A 15,000-nucleotide genomic window follows, 5' to 3' on the forward strand; every position below is an offset into this window, starting at 1 on the left:
TGTGTGTGTGTGTGTGTGTGTGTGTGTGTGTGTGTGTGTGTGTGTGTGTGTGTGTGTGTGTGTGTGTGTGTAGATCAGAGAGTTGGAGGAGAGGAGTGATGAGCTGCATATAGAGATTGTTCATAAAGAGGCTAAGATCGTCACGTTGGAGTCCAGACTGAGACGCCTGTCGAAAGATACTACTCTGGACCAGGTAACACACACACACACACACACACACACACACACACACACACACACACACACACACGCACACGCGCACACGCACGCGCACGCACACACACACACACACACACACACACACACACACACACACACACACACACACACAGAAAGATACTACTCTGGACCAGGTAACACACACAGAAAGATACTACTCTGGACCAGGTAACACACACAGAAAGATACTACTCTGGACCAGGTAACACACAGAAAGATACTACTCTGGACCAGGTAACACACAGAAAGATACTACTCTGGACCAGGTAACACACAGAAAGATACTACTCTGGACCAGGTAACACACAGAAAGATACTACTCTGGACCAGGTAACACACAGAAAGATACTACTCTGGACCAGGTAACACACAGAAAGATACTACTCTGGACCAGGTAACACACAGAAAGATACTACTCTGGACCAGGTAACACACAGAAAGATACTACTCTGGACCAGGTAACACACAGAAAGATACTACTCTGGACCAGGTAACACACAGAAAGATACTACTCTGGACCAGGTAACACACAGAAAGATACTACTCTGGACCAGGTAACACACAGAAAGATACTACTCTGGACCAGGTAACACACAGAAAGATACTACTCTGGACCAGGTAACACACAGAAAGATACTACTCTGGACCAGGTAACACACACAGAAAGATACTACTCTGGACCAGGTAACACACAGAAAGATACTACTCTGGACCAGGTAACACACAGAAAGATACTACTCTGGACCAGGTAACACACAGAAAGATACTACTCTGGACCAGGTAACACACACAGAAAGATACTACTCTGGACCAGGTAACACACAGAAAGATACTACTCTGGACCAGGTAACACACACAGAAAGATACTATTCTGGACCAGGTAACACACAGAAAGATACTACTCTGGACCAGGTAACACACAGAAAGATACTATTCTGGACCAGGTAACACACAGAAAGATACTACTCTGGACCAGGTAACACACAGAAAGATACTATTCTGGACCAGGTAACACACAGAAAGATACTACTCTGGACCAGGTAACACACACAGAAAGATACTATTCTGGACCAGGTAACACACAGAAAGATACTACTCTGGACCAGGTAACACACAGAAAGATACTACTCTGGACCAGGTAACACACACAGAAAGATACTACTCTGGACCAGGTAACACACACAGAAAGATACTATTCTGGACCAGGTAACACACAGAAAGATACTACTCTGGACCAGGTAACACACAGAAAGATACTATTCTGGACCAGGTAACACACAGAAAGATACTACTCTGGACCAGGTAACACACACAGAAAGATACTACTCTGGACCAGGTAACACACAGAAAGATACTACTCTGGACCAGGTAACACACACAGAAAGATACTACTCTGGACCAGGTAACACACAGAAAGATACTACTCTGGACCAGGTAACACACAGAAAGATACTACTCTGGACCAGGTAACACACAGAAAGATACTACTCTGGACCAGGTAACACACAGAAAGATACTACTCTGGACCAGGTAACACACACAGAAAGATACTACTCTGGACCAGGTAACACACAGAAAGATACTACTCTGGACCAGGTAACACACAGAAAGATACTACTCTGGACCAGGTAACACACAGAAAGATACTACTCTGGACCAGGTAACACACAGAAAGATACTACTCTGGACCAGGTAACACACACAGAAAGATACTACTCTGGACCAGGTAACACACACAGAAAGATACTACTCTGGACCAGGTAACACACAGAAAGATACTACTCTGGACCAGGTAACACACACAGAAAGATACTACTCTGGACCAGGTAACACACACAGAAAGATACTACTCTGGACCAGGTAACACACAGAAAGATACTACTCTGGACCAGGTAACACACAGAAAGATACTACTCTGGACCAGGTAACACACAGAAAGATACTACTCTGGACCAGGTAACACACAGAAAGATACTACTCTGGACCAGGTAACACACGCTCCTCTGTATCTCTCTCTCTCTTTCAGAGTTTGCCCAGAGACGTCCCCCCGACCGTCATCTCTCAGGTGATGGGGGAGGAGCCTAAATCTCTTGGCCAATCAGAGGGCTCCAGTGACGAGTCGCCAGAGGAGAAGTTCTTCCCTCCAGAACCCCGCCTCAAGAGACGACCCAACCTGAAAGGAGTGGTCAGCACACACACACACACACACACACACACACACAGACACAGACACAGACACAGACACAGACACACACACAGACACACACACACACACACACACACACACACACACACACACACTCCTAAACACTACATTGTGTTTGTGCTGTGTAGATTACCAGAGTGAAGTCTCCAGTCTCCAACCCCAAAACTCTGGACCTGCCAATCAACACAGAGGACGTTCTCCGTTCAGGTACTAAACAAACAGCAGTTAATCAGCAGATGGTCAGCAGGGGCCTGAGAGGCCCACAGGCATATTGATGTGTGTGTGTGTGTGTGTGTGTGTCCAGGTGGTGGTGGATCGTCTCCAGATGTGATGATGTCAGAGAGTCAGCTGACCAGCACATGTCCCCCCTCCCCTTCCCCCTCCCCCTTCCCCTTCCCCATCCGCCCCAACACAGAGCTGCCCAGCAAGACTACTATGGTGAGTCTACACACACACACACACACACACTTACAAACTTACACACTCACACACACATACACACTTACACACTTACACACTTACACACTTACAAATTTACACACACACACACACACACACACACACACACACACACACACACACACACACACACACACACACACACACACACACACTTACACACACACACACATACACACTTACAAATTTACACACACACACACACACACATATACACTTACACAAACACAAAATAGTCAAAGACTAGAACTACCTGGTACCCCTACCTACATTATATTACCTACAGCTACCTGGTACCCCTACCTACATTATATTACCTCTACTACCTGGTACCCCTACCTACATTATATTACCTCAACTACCTGGTACCCCTACCTACATTATATTACCTACAACTACCTGGTACCCCTACCTACATTATATTACCTCAACTACCTGGTACCCCTACCTACATTATATTACCTCAACTACCTGGTACCCCTACCTACATTATATTACCTCTACTACCTGGTACCCCTACCTACATTATATTACCTCAACTACCTGGTAACCCTTCCTACAACTACCTGGTACCCCTACCTACATTATATTACCTACAACTACCTGGTACCCCTACCTACATTATATTACCTACAGCTACCTGGTAACCCTACCTACATTATATTACCTACAACTACCTGGTACCCCTACCTACATTATATTACCTACAACTACCTGGTACCCCTACCTACATTATATTACCTACAACTACCTGGTACCCCTACCTACATTATATTACCTCAACTACCTGGTACCCCTACCTACATTATATTACCTACACTACCTGGTACCCCTACCTACATTATATTACCTCAACTACCTGGTACCCCTACCTACATTATATTACCTACAACTACCTGGTACCCCTACCTACATTATATTACCTACAACTACCTGGTACCCCTACCTACATTATATTACCTCTACTACCTGGTACCCCTACCTACATTATATTACCTCAACTACCTGGTCCCCCTACCTACATTATATTACCTTAACTACCTGGTACCCCTACCTACATTATATTACCTCAACTACCTGGTACCCCTACCTACATTATATTACCTCAACTACCTGGTACCCCTACCTACATTATATTACCTCAACTACCTGGTACCCCTACCTACATTATATTACCTACAACTACCTGGTACCCCTACCTACATTATATTACCTCTACTACCTGGTACCCCTACCTACATTATATTACCTCAACTACCTGGTATCCCTACCTACATTATATTACCTACAGCTACCTGGTACCCCTACCTACAATATATTACCTCAACTACCTGGTACCCCTACCTACAACTACCTGGTACCCCTACCTACATTATATTACCTGGTACCCCTATCTACATTATATTACCTCCAGCTACCTGGTACCCATACCTACAACTACCTGGTACCCCTACCTACATTATATTACCTACAGCTACCTGGTACCCCTACCTACATTATATTACCTACACCTACCTGGTACCCCTACCTACATTATATTACCTACAACTACCTGGTAACCCTACCTACATTATATTACCTCAACTACCTGGTACCCCTACCTACATTATATTACCTCAACTACCTGGTACCCCTACCTACATTATATTATCTCTACTACCTGGTAACCCTACCTACATTATATTACCTACAACTACCTGGTACCCCTACCTACATTATATTACCTACAACTACCTGGTACCCCTACCTACATTATATTACATACAACTTCCTGGTACCCCTACCTACATTATATTACCAACAACTACCTGGTACCCCTACCTACATTATATTACCTACAACTACCTGGTACCCCTACCTACATTATATTACCTACAACTACCTGGTACCCCTACCTACATTATATTACCTACACTACCTGGTACCCCTACCTACATTATAGTACCTCAACTACCTGGTACCCCTACCTACATTATATTACCTCAACTACCTGGTACCCCTACCTACATTATATTACCTACAACTACCTGGTAACCCTTCCTACAACTACCTGGTACCCCTACCTACATTATATTACCTACAACTACCTGGTACCCCTACCTACATTATATTACCTCAACTACCTGGTAACCCTACCTACATTATATTACATACAACTACCTGGTACCCCTACCTACATTATATTACCTCTACTACCTGGTAACCCTAACCCTACACATTGACTCAGTACCGGTACTCCTTGTATATAACGTCGTTATCTTATTGTGGTAATATTTCATTTTTTTATTTGTGAAATTGTTCTTACTTTTTAATTCTGCATTGTTGAGAAAGGGCTTGTAAGTAAGCGTTTCACGGTAAAATCTACATTTGTTGTATTTGACGGATGTGAAAATCAATTAGATTTGTATTTGATTTGACACACACACACACCTGCACACCCTTACCTGTGTGTTGTCATGGTAACCTGTGTTTAGCTGCGCTACCGTAACGACAGCATCATGTCCACCAACCCCGAGCCGCCAGGAAACGCATCACTGGTCCGCCGGACGCGAGAGGGAGAGACTGAGTTCCAGCCCCGCGGGTACACTTCACCCTACACGCTAAACACTTCTCCCTACTCCCTAAACACTTCACCCTACACCCTAAACACTTCTCCCTAAACACTTCACCCTACACCCTACACCCTACTCCCTACTCCCTACACCCTACTCCCTACACCCTACACCCTAAACACTTCACCCTACACCCTACACCCTACTCGCTACTCCCTACACCCTACACCCTACACCCTACACCCTAAACGCATCACTGGTCCGCCGGACGCGAGAGGGAGAGACTGAGTTCCAGCCCCGCGGGTACACTTCACCCTACACCCTAAACACTTCTCCCTACTCCCCAAACACTTCACCCTACACCCTAAACACTTCTCCCTACTCCCTAAACACTTCACCCTACATCATAAACACTTCTCCCTACTCCCTAAACACTTCACCCTACACCCTAAACACTTCACCCTACTCCCTAAACACTTCACCCTACACCCTAAACACTTCACCCTACACCCTAAACACTTCTCCCTACACCCTAAACACTTCTCCCTACTCCCTAAACACTTCACCCTACACCCTACACACTTCACCCTAAACATTTCACCCTACACCCTAAACACTTCTCCCTACACCCTAAACACTTCTCCCTACACCCTAAACTCTTCTCCCTACTCCCTAAACACTTCACTCTACTCCCTAAACACTTCACCCTACACCCTACACCCTAAACACTTCTCCCTACTCCTTAAACACTTCACCCTACTCCCTAAACACTTCACCCTACTCTCTAAACACTTCACCCTACTCCCTACACCCTAAACACTTCTCCCTACACCCTAAACACTTCACCCTACTCCCTAAACACTTCACCCTAAACACTTCACCCTACTCCCTAAACACTTCACCCTACTCCCTAAACACTTCACCCTACACCCTAAACACTTCACCCTACTCCCTACACCCGAAACACTTCACCCTACTCTCTAAACACTTCACCCTACTCCCTACACACTAAACACTTCACCCTACACCCTAAACACTTCTCCCTACTCCCTAAACACTTCACCCTACACCCTAAACACTTCTCCCTACTCCCTAAACACTTCACCCTACTCCCTAAACACTTCACCCTACACCCTAAACACTTCACCCTACTCCCTAAACTCTTCACCCTACACCCTAAACACTTCACCCTACTCTCTAAACACTTCACCCTACTCTCTAAACACTTCACCCTACTCCCTAAACTCTTCACCCTACACCCTAAACACTTCACCCTACTCCCTAAACACTTCACCCTATACCCTACACCCTAAACACTTCACCCTACTCTCTAAACACTTCACCCTACACCCTAAACACTTCTCCCTACACCCTAAACACTTCTCCCTACTCCCTAAACACTTCACCCTACACCCTACACCCTACACACTTCACCCTAAACATTTCACCCTACACCCTAAACACTTCTCCCTACACCCTAAACACTTCACCCTACACCCTACACCCTAAACACTTCTCCCTACTCCTTAAACACTTCACCCTACTCCCTAAACACTTCACCCTACACCCTAAACACTTCACCCTACTCCCTAAACACTTCACCCTACTCCCTAAACACTTCACCCTACACCCTAAACACTTCACCCTACTCCCTACACCCTAAACACTTCACCCTACTCTCTAAACACTTCACCCTACTCCCTACACCCTAAACACTTCTCCCTACACCCTAAACACTTCTCCCTACTCCCTAAACCCTTCACCCTACTCTCTAAACACTTCACCCTACACCATAAACACTTCACCCTATACCCTAAACACTTCACCCCACTCCCTAAACACTTCACCCTACACCCTAAACACTTCACCCTACTCCCTACACCCTAAACACTTCACCCTATACCCTACACCCTAAACACTTCACCCTACACCCTAGCACTCTAAACCCAAAACACTTCACCCTACACCCTAGCACCCTACACCCTACAAACGTTACCCTAGCACCCTAAACCCTACACACCTCACCCTACACCCTAGCACCCTACACCCTAAACACTTCACCCTACACCTTACACCCTAAACACTTCACCCTAAACACTTCACCCTACACCCTAGCACCCTACACCCTACAAACGTTACCCTAGCACCCTAAACCCTACACACCTCACCCTACACCCTAGCACCCTACACCCTACACACTTCACCCTACACCCTCAACCCTTTACCCTACACCCTTTACCCTACCCCATTTACCTTACACCCTTTACACTTTATCATACACCCTTTAGCCTACACTCTACACTCTACACCCTGTTACACTACACACTACAACCTGCATCCAATACATCATACACCCTTTAGCCTAGACGGTACACCCTTTACCCTTTACCCTATACCCTTTACCCTACCCCATTTACCCTACACCCATTTACCCTACACCCATTTACCCTACACCCTTTACCCTACACCCATTTACCCTACACCCTTTACCCTACACCATTTACCCTAAACCATTTACCCTAAACCATTTACCCTAAACCATTTACCCTAAACCATTTACCCTAAACCATTTACCCTAAACCATTTACCCTAAACCATTTACCCTAAACCATTTACCCTAAACCATTTACCCTACACCCTTTACCCTTTACACTACACCCATCTCCCCCAAGATGGCGTAGCAGTTCAGACGTCCTGTCGTGTCCCGTGTATGTATATATATATTTAAAAAAAAAATTCTTCACTTATCTTTTTACATTTTTTTTATTCTAAATACTCAACCTCAAAGCACTCTCCTGCAACCCGCCTCAGCAATTTAAAAAAAAGAAAGTATTATTTACCTCATCTGAATTCCACGACAGAAGCTAGCCAGAGGTTAGCCATTTTCACTGGCTAATCGTTGAAGTTCAGCTAGCTACGTTTAGCTGTCCTCAGCTATCCATCAGCTCGAAAAGCTATCGGCAGTTTTTGTACAGCGCGACTCAGACCAGAGCATATCGGACCTATTCTCTCTCCTTTCCTCGATTTCTACCGCAGGCTCTGGACATTTACACCTGGATCTTGCAGCTAACTAGCTGCTACCTGAGTGACTATTGGCAACGTCGGTCACGGAATTAACACACACTATTACGGAGCTAGCTAGCTAGCCAGCTGAAGAGTTCCGTCAGCCACTCGTGGGCTATTCCTGAGCTAGCCAGCTGAAGTGTCTCCTGGGCTACAACTCACCTATCCTGACCCGTTTTACTGCCGATGCGGAGCCCCATTGGGTCTTCACGACTGGATCACCGACGTTATCTGCCCGAGGGAGTTGTCCAACTGGCCCCTCCGTCGCGACGTAACCTGATCGCCCATCTGTGGCCAGCTAATCGTTAGCTGTCTTTTCGGCTGCGATCTGAATAGGTCTGTCGGACACTTTTCTTGGGCCACTATAACTAACTATTTTGCCAACTTGGACAGGTCCCCCCTTCCACACGGAACCCCACTAACCCACAGACGGAAACGCACGAGGCGGCTAAAAACAGACCTCCCTCCCATCTTCCACCAGCTTGCTACCTATGGCCCGGCTAGCTGTCTGAATCTCACTGGACCCTCTGATCACTCGGCTAAGCATGCCTCTCCTTAATGTCAATATGCCTTGTCCATTGCTGTTCTGGTTAGTGTTTATTGGCTTATTTCACTGTAGAGCCTCTAGCCCTGCTCATTATACCTTATCCAACCTCTCAGTTCCTCCACCCACACATGCTATGACATCTTCTGGTTTCAATGATGTTTCTAGAGACAATATCTCTCTCATAATCACTAAATGCCTAGGTTTACCTCCTCTGTATTCACATCCCACCATACCTTTGTCTGTACATTATACCTTGAAGCTATTTTATCGCCCCCAGATACCTGCTCCTTTTTCTCTCTATTCTGGACGTCACAGACGACCAATTCTTATAGCTTTCAGCCGTACCCTCATACTTATTCTTCTCTGCTCCGCTGGGGATGTAGAGGTGAATCCAGGCCCTGCAGTGCCTGGCTCCACACCTACTCCCCAGGCGCTCTCTTTTGATGACTTCTGTAACCGTAATAGCCTTGGTTTCATGCATGTTAACATTAGAAGCCTCCTCCCTAAGTTTGTTTTATTCACTGCTTTAGCACACTCTGCCAACCCGGATGTCCTAGCTGTGTCTGAATCTTGGCTTAGGAAGTCCACCAAAAACTGTGAAATCTTCATCCCTAACTACAACGTTTTCAGACAAGATAGAACGACCAAAGGGGGCGGTGTTGCAATCTACTGCAGAGATAGCTTGCAGAGTTCTGTCCTGCTATCCAGGTCTGTACCCAAACAATTTGAACTTCTACTTTTAAAAATCCACCTCTCCAAAAACAAGTCTCTCACCATTGCCGCCTGCTATAGACCCCCCTCGGCCCCTAGCTGTGCTCTGGACACCATTTGTGAACTGATTGCCCCCCATCTATCTTCAGAGCTCGTGCTACTAGGCGACCTAAACTGGGACATGCTTAACACCCCAGCCATTCTACAATCCAAGCTTGATGCCCTCAATCTCACACAAATTATTAATGAACCCACCAGGTACAACCCCAAAGCCGCAAACACTGGCACCCTCATAGATATCATCCTAACCAATGTGCCCTCTAATTACACCTCTGCTGTTTTCAACCAAGATCTCAGCGATCACTGCCTCATTGCCTGCACCCGTAATGGGTCAGCGGTCAAACAACCTCCACTCATCACTGTCAAACGCTCCCTGAAACATTTCAACGAGCAAGCCTTTCTAATCGACCTGGCCCTGGTATCCTGGAAGGATATTGACCTCATCCCGTCAGTAGAGGATGCCTGGTTATTTTTTTAAAATGCCTTCCTCTCCATCTTAAATAAGCATGCCCCTTTCAAGAAATTTAGAACCAGGAACAGATATAGCCCTTGGTTCTCCCCAGACCTGACTGCCCTTAACCAACACAAAAATATCCTGTGGCGTTCTGCATTAGCATCGAACTGCCCCCGCGATATGCAACTTTTTAGGGAAGTTAGAAATCAATACACACAGGCAGTTAGAAACGCCAAGGCTAGCTTTTTCAAACAGAAATTTGCTTCGTGCAACTCCAACTCTAAAAAGTTCTGGGACATTGTAAAGTCCATGGAGAATAAGAACACCTCCTCCCAACTGTCCACTGCACTGAGGATAGGAAACTCTGTCACCACCGATAAGCCCACTATAATTGAGAATTTCAATAAGCATTTTTCTACGGCTGGCCATGCTTTCCACCTAACTACCCCTACTGCATTCAACAGCACTGCACCCCCCACAGCTACTCGCCCAAGCCTCCCCCATTTCTCCTTCTCCCAAATCCATTCAGCTGATGTTCTGAAAGAGCTGCAAAATCTGGACCCCTACAAATCAGCTGGGCTTGACAATCTGGACCCTTTCTTTCTAAAATTATCTGCCGAAATTATTGCAACCCCTATTACTAGCCTGTTTAACCTCTCTTTCGTGTCGTCTGAGATTCCCATAGATTGGAAAGCAGCTGCTGTCATCCCCCTCTTCAAAGGAGGTGACACTCTTGACCCAAATTGCTACAGACCTATATCCATCCTACCCTGCCTTTCTAAGGTCTTCGAAAGCCAAGTCAACAAACAGATTACCGACTATTTCGAATCCCACCGCACCCTCTCCGCTATGCAATCTGGTTTCAGAGCTGGTCATGGGTGCACCTCAGCCACGCTCAAGGTCCTAAACGACATCGTAACCGCCATCGATAAGAAACAATACTGTGCTGCCGTATTCATTGACCTGGCCAAAGCTTTTGACTCTGTTAATCACCACATCCTCATCGGCAGACTTAGTAGCCTTGGTTTCTCAAACGATTGCGTCGCCTGGTTCACCAACTACTTCTCTGACAGAGTTCAGTGTGTCAAATCGGAGGGCCTACTGTCTGGACCTCTGGCAGTCTCTATGGGGGTACCACAGGGTTCAATTCTTGGGCCAACTCTTTTCTCTGTATACATAAATGATGTCGCTCTTGCTGCTGGTGAATCTCTGATCCACCTCTACGCAGACGACACCATTCTGTATACTTCTGGCCCTTCTTTGGACACTGTGTTAACAACCCTCCAGACGAGCTTCAATGCCATTCAACTCTCCTTCCGTGGTCTCCAACTGCTCCTAAACACAAGTAAAACTAAATGCATGCTCTTCAACCGATCGCTGCCTGCACCTGCCCGCCCATCCAGCATAACTTCTCTGGACGGTTCTAACTTAGAATTTGTGGACAACTACAAATACCTAGGTGTCTGGTTAGACTGTAAACTCTCCTTCCAGACTCACATCAATCATCTCCAATCCAAAGTGAAATCTAGAATTGGCTTCCTATTTCGCAACAAAGCATCCTTCACTCATGCTGCCAAACATACCCTCGTAAAACTGACCATCCTACCAATCCTCGACTTCGGCGATGTCATTTACAAAATAGCCTCCAATACCCTACTCAACAAGCTGGATGCAGTCTATCACAGTGCCATCCGTTTTGTCACCAAAGCCCCATATACAACCCACCACTGCGACCTGTATGCTCTCGTTGGCTGGCCTTCACTTCATAATCGTCGCCAAACACATTGGCTCCAGGTCATCTACAAGACCCTGCTAGGTAAAGTCCCCCCTTATCTCCGCTCACTGGTCACCATAGCAGCACCCACCTGTAGCACGCGCTCCAGCAGGTATATCTCTCTGGTCACCCCTAAAGCCAACTCCTCCTTTGGTCGTCTCTCCTTCCAGTTCTCAGCTGCCAATGACTGGAACGAACTACAAAAATCTCTAAAACTGGAAAACACTTATCTCCCTCACTAGCTTTAAGCACCAGCTGTCAGAGCAGCTCACAGATCTCTGCACCTGTACATAGCCCATCTTTAATTTAGCCCAAACTACTACCTCTTCCCCTACTGTATTTATTTATTTTATTTATTTTGCTCCTTTGCACCATATTATTTATATTTTAACTTTTAACTTTCTTCAAACTACAAATCTACCATTCCAGTGTTTTTCTTGCCATACTTTATTTACTTTGCCACCATGGCATTTTTTTGCCTTTACCTCCCTTATCTCACCTCATTTGCTCACATTGTATATAGTCTTATTTTTTTCAACTGCATCATTGATTGTATGTTGTTTTACTCCATGTGTAACTGTGTTTTTGTATGTTGTCGAACTGCTTTGCTTTAACTTGGCCAGGTCGCAATTGTAAATGAGAACTTGTTCTCAACTTGCCGACCTGGTTAAATAAAGGAGAAATAAATAAATAAATAAAAAAATGACCCATTACCCTTTACCCTACACCTTTAACCTACACCACTTACCATACACCCTACTTCCTTTACCCTACACCCATTCACCCTTTACCCTACACCATTTACACTACAACCTTTACCCTTTACCCTTTACCCTTTAACCTTTACCCTTTACCCTTTACCCAACACAGCTTACACTCAATACATTGGAAAAAGGTTTTTAACTTCTGACTACATTTTTCCTTCTCTGTTTCAGCCTCTGTGACTTTGAAAATGAGAGTTTTGACAACATGGATTATGGTAAGGTACCTGAGACTGTAGACCCTATTACCTATACCCTACAGCCCCATACTGTAGACCCTATTACCTATACCCTACAGCCCCATACTGTAGACCCTATACCCTACAGCCCCATACTGTAGACCCTATACCCTACAGCCCCATACTGTAGAACTATAGACCCTATACCCTACAGCCCCATACTGTAGACCCTATACCCTACAGCCCCATACTGTAGACCCTATACCCTACAGCCCCATACTGAAGACCCTATACCCTACAGCCCCATACTGTAGACCCTATACCCTACAGCCCCATACTGTAGACCCTATACCCTACAGCCCAATACTGTAGACCCTATACCCTACAGCCCGATACTGTAGACCTATAGACCCTATACCCTACAGCCCCATACTGTAGACCCTATACCCTACAGCCCCATACTGTAGACCCTATACCCTAAAGCCCCATACTGTAGACCCTATAGACCCTATACCCTACAGCCCCATACTGTAGACCCTATAGACCCTATACCCTACAGCCCCATACTGTAGACCCTATACCCTACAGCCCCATACTGTAGACCTATAGACCCTATACCCTACAGCCCCATACTGTAGACCTATACCCTACAGCCCCATACTGTAGACCTATAGACCCTATACCCTACAGCCCCATACTGTAGACCTATAGACCCTATACCCTACAGCCCCATACTGTAGACCTATAGACCCTATACCCTACAGCCCCATACTGTAGACCCTATACCCTACAGCCCCATACTGTACACCCTATACCCTACAGCCCCATACTGTAGACCCTATGACCTATACCCTACAGACCCATACTGTAGACCCTATACCCTACAGCCCCATACTGTAGACCTATAGACCCTATACCCTACATCCCCTACTGTAGACCCTATACCCTACAGCCCCATACTGTAGACGCTATACCCTACAGCCCCATACTGTAGACCTATAGACCCTATACCCTACAGCCCCATACTGTAGACCTATAGACCCTATACCCTACAGCCCCATACTGTAGACCTATAGACCCTATACCCTATAGCCCCATACTGTAGACCCTATGACCTATACCCTACAGCCCCATACTGTAGACCCTATAACCTACAGCCCCATACTGTAGACCCTATACCCTACAGCCCCATACTGTAGACCCTATACCCTACAGCCCGATACTGTAGACCTATAGACCCTAAACCCTACAGATCCATACTGTAGACCCTATACCCTACAGCCCCATACTGTAGACCTATAGACCCTATACCCTACAGCCCCATACTGTAGACCCTATAGACCCTATACCCTACAGCCCCATACTGTAGACCCGATAGACCCTATACCCTACAGCCCCATACTGTAGACCTATACCCTACAGCCCCATACTGTAGACCCTATAGACCCTACACCCTACAGTCCCATACTGTAGACCCTATACCCTACAGCCCCATACTGTAGACCTATAGACCCTATACCCTACAGCCCCATACTGTAGACCTATAGACCCTATACCCTACAGCCCCATACTGTAGACCCTATAGACCCTACACCCTACAGCCCCATACTGTAGACCCTATACCCTACAGCCCCATACTGTAGACCCTATACCCTACAACCCCATACTGTAGACCTATAGACCCTATACCCTACAGCCCCATACTGCAGACCTATAGACCCTATACCCTACAGCCCCATACTGTAGACCCTATACTCTACAGCCCCATACTGTAGACCTATAGACCCTATACCCTACAGCCCCATACTGCAGACCCTATAGACCCTACAGCCCCATACTGTAGACCCTATACCCTACAGCCCCATACTGTAGACCTATAGGCCCTATACCCTACAGCCCCATACTGCAGACCTATAGACCCTATACCCTACAGCCCCATACTGTAGACCCTATACCCTATACCCTACTGCCCCATACTGTAGACCTATAGACCCTATACCCTACAGCCCCATACT

The 15,000-nt window shown here is 46.1% G+C and overlaps 1 protein-coding gene across 3 annotated transcripts in view; it reads left to right on the forward strand.

The window, feature by feature from the left end:
• Positions 1-15,000, forward strand: part of LOC115185026 (caspase recruitment domain-containing protein 11) — a 91,503-nt gene that overhangs the window by 54,330 nt on the left and 22,173 nt on the right. For 2 of the 3 annotated variants that reach the window (XM_029745668.1, XM_029745670.1), the window contains exons 9-14: positions 74-193; positions 2,246-2,404; positions 2,554-2,632; positions 2,730-2,863; positions 5,359-5,465; positions 12,981-13,024. In XM_029745668.1, coding sequence (XP_029601528.1) covers positions 74-193; positions 2,246-2,404; positions 2,554-2,632; positions 2,730-2,863; positions 5,359-5,465; positions 12,981-13,024 — 643 coding nt within the window. The remainder of the gene's footprint in view (positions 1-73; positions 194-2,245; positions 2,405-2,553; positions 2,633-2,729; positions 2,864-5,358; positions 5,466-12,980; positions 13,025-15,000) is intronic. The other variant, XM_029745669.1, reaches the window with a different exon arrangement.

The sequence above is a fragment of the Salmo trutta genome, unplaced genomic scaffold, assembly GCF_901001165.1.
Source record: "Salmo trutta unplaced genomic scaffold, fSalTru1.1, whole genome shotgun sequence".
Lineage (NCBI taxonomy): Eukaryota > Metazoa > Chordata > Actinopteri > Salmoniformes > Salmonidae > Salmo > Salmo trutta.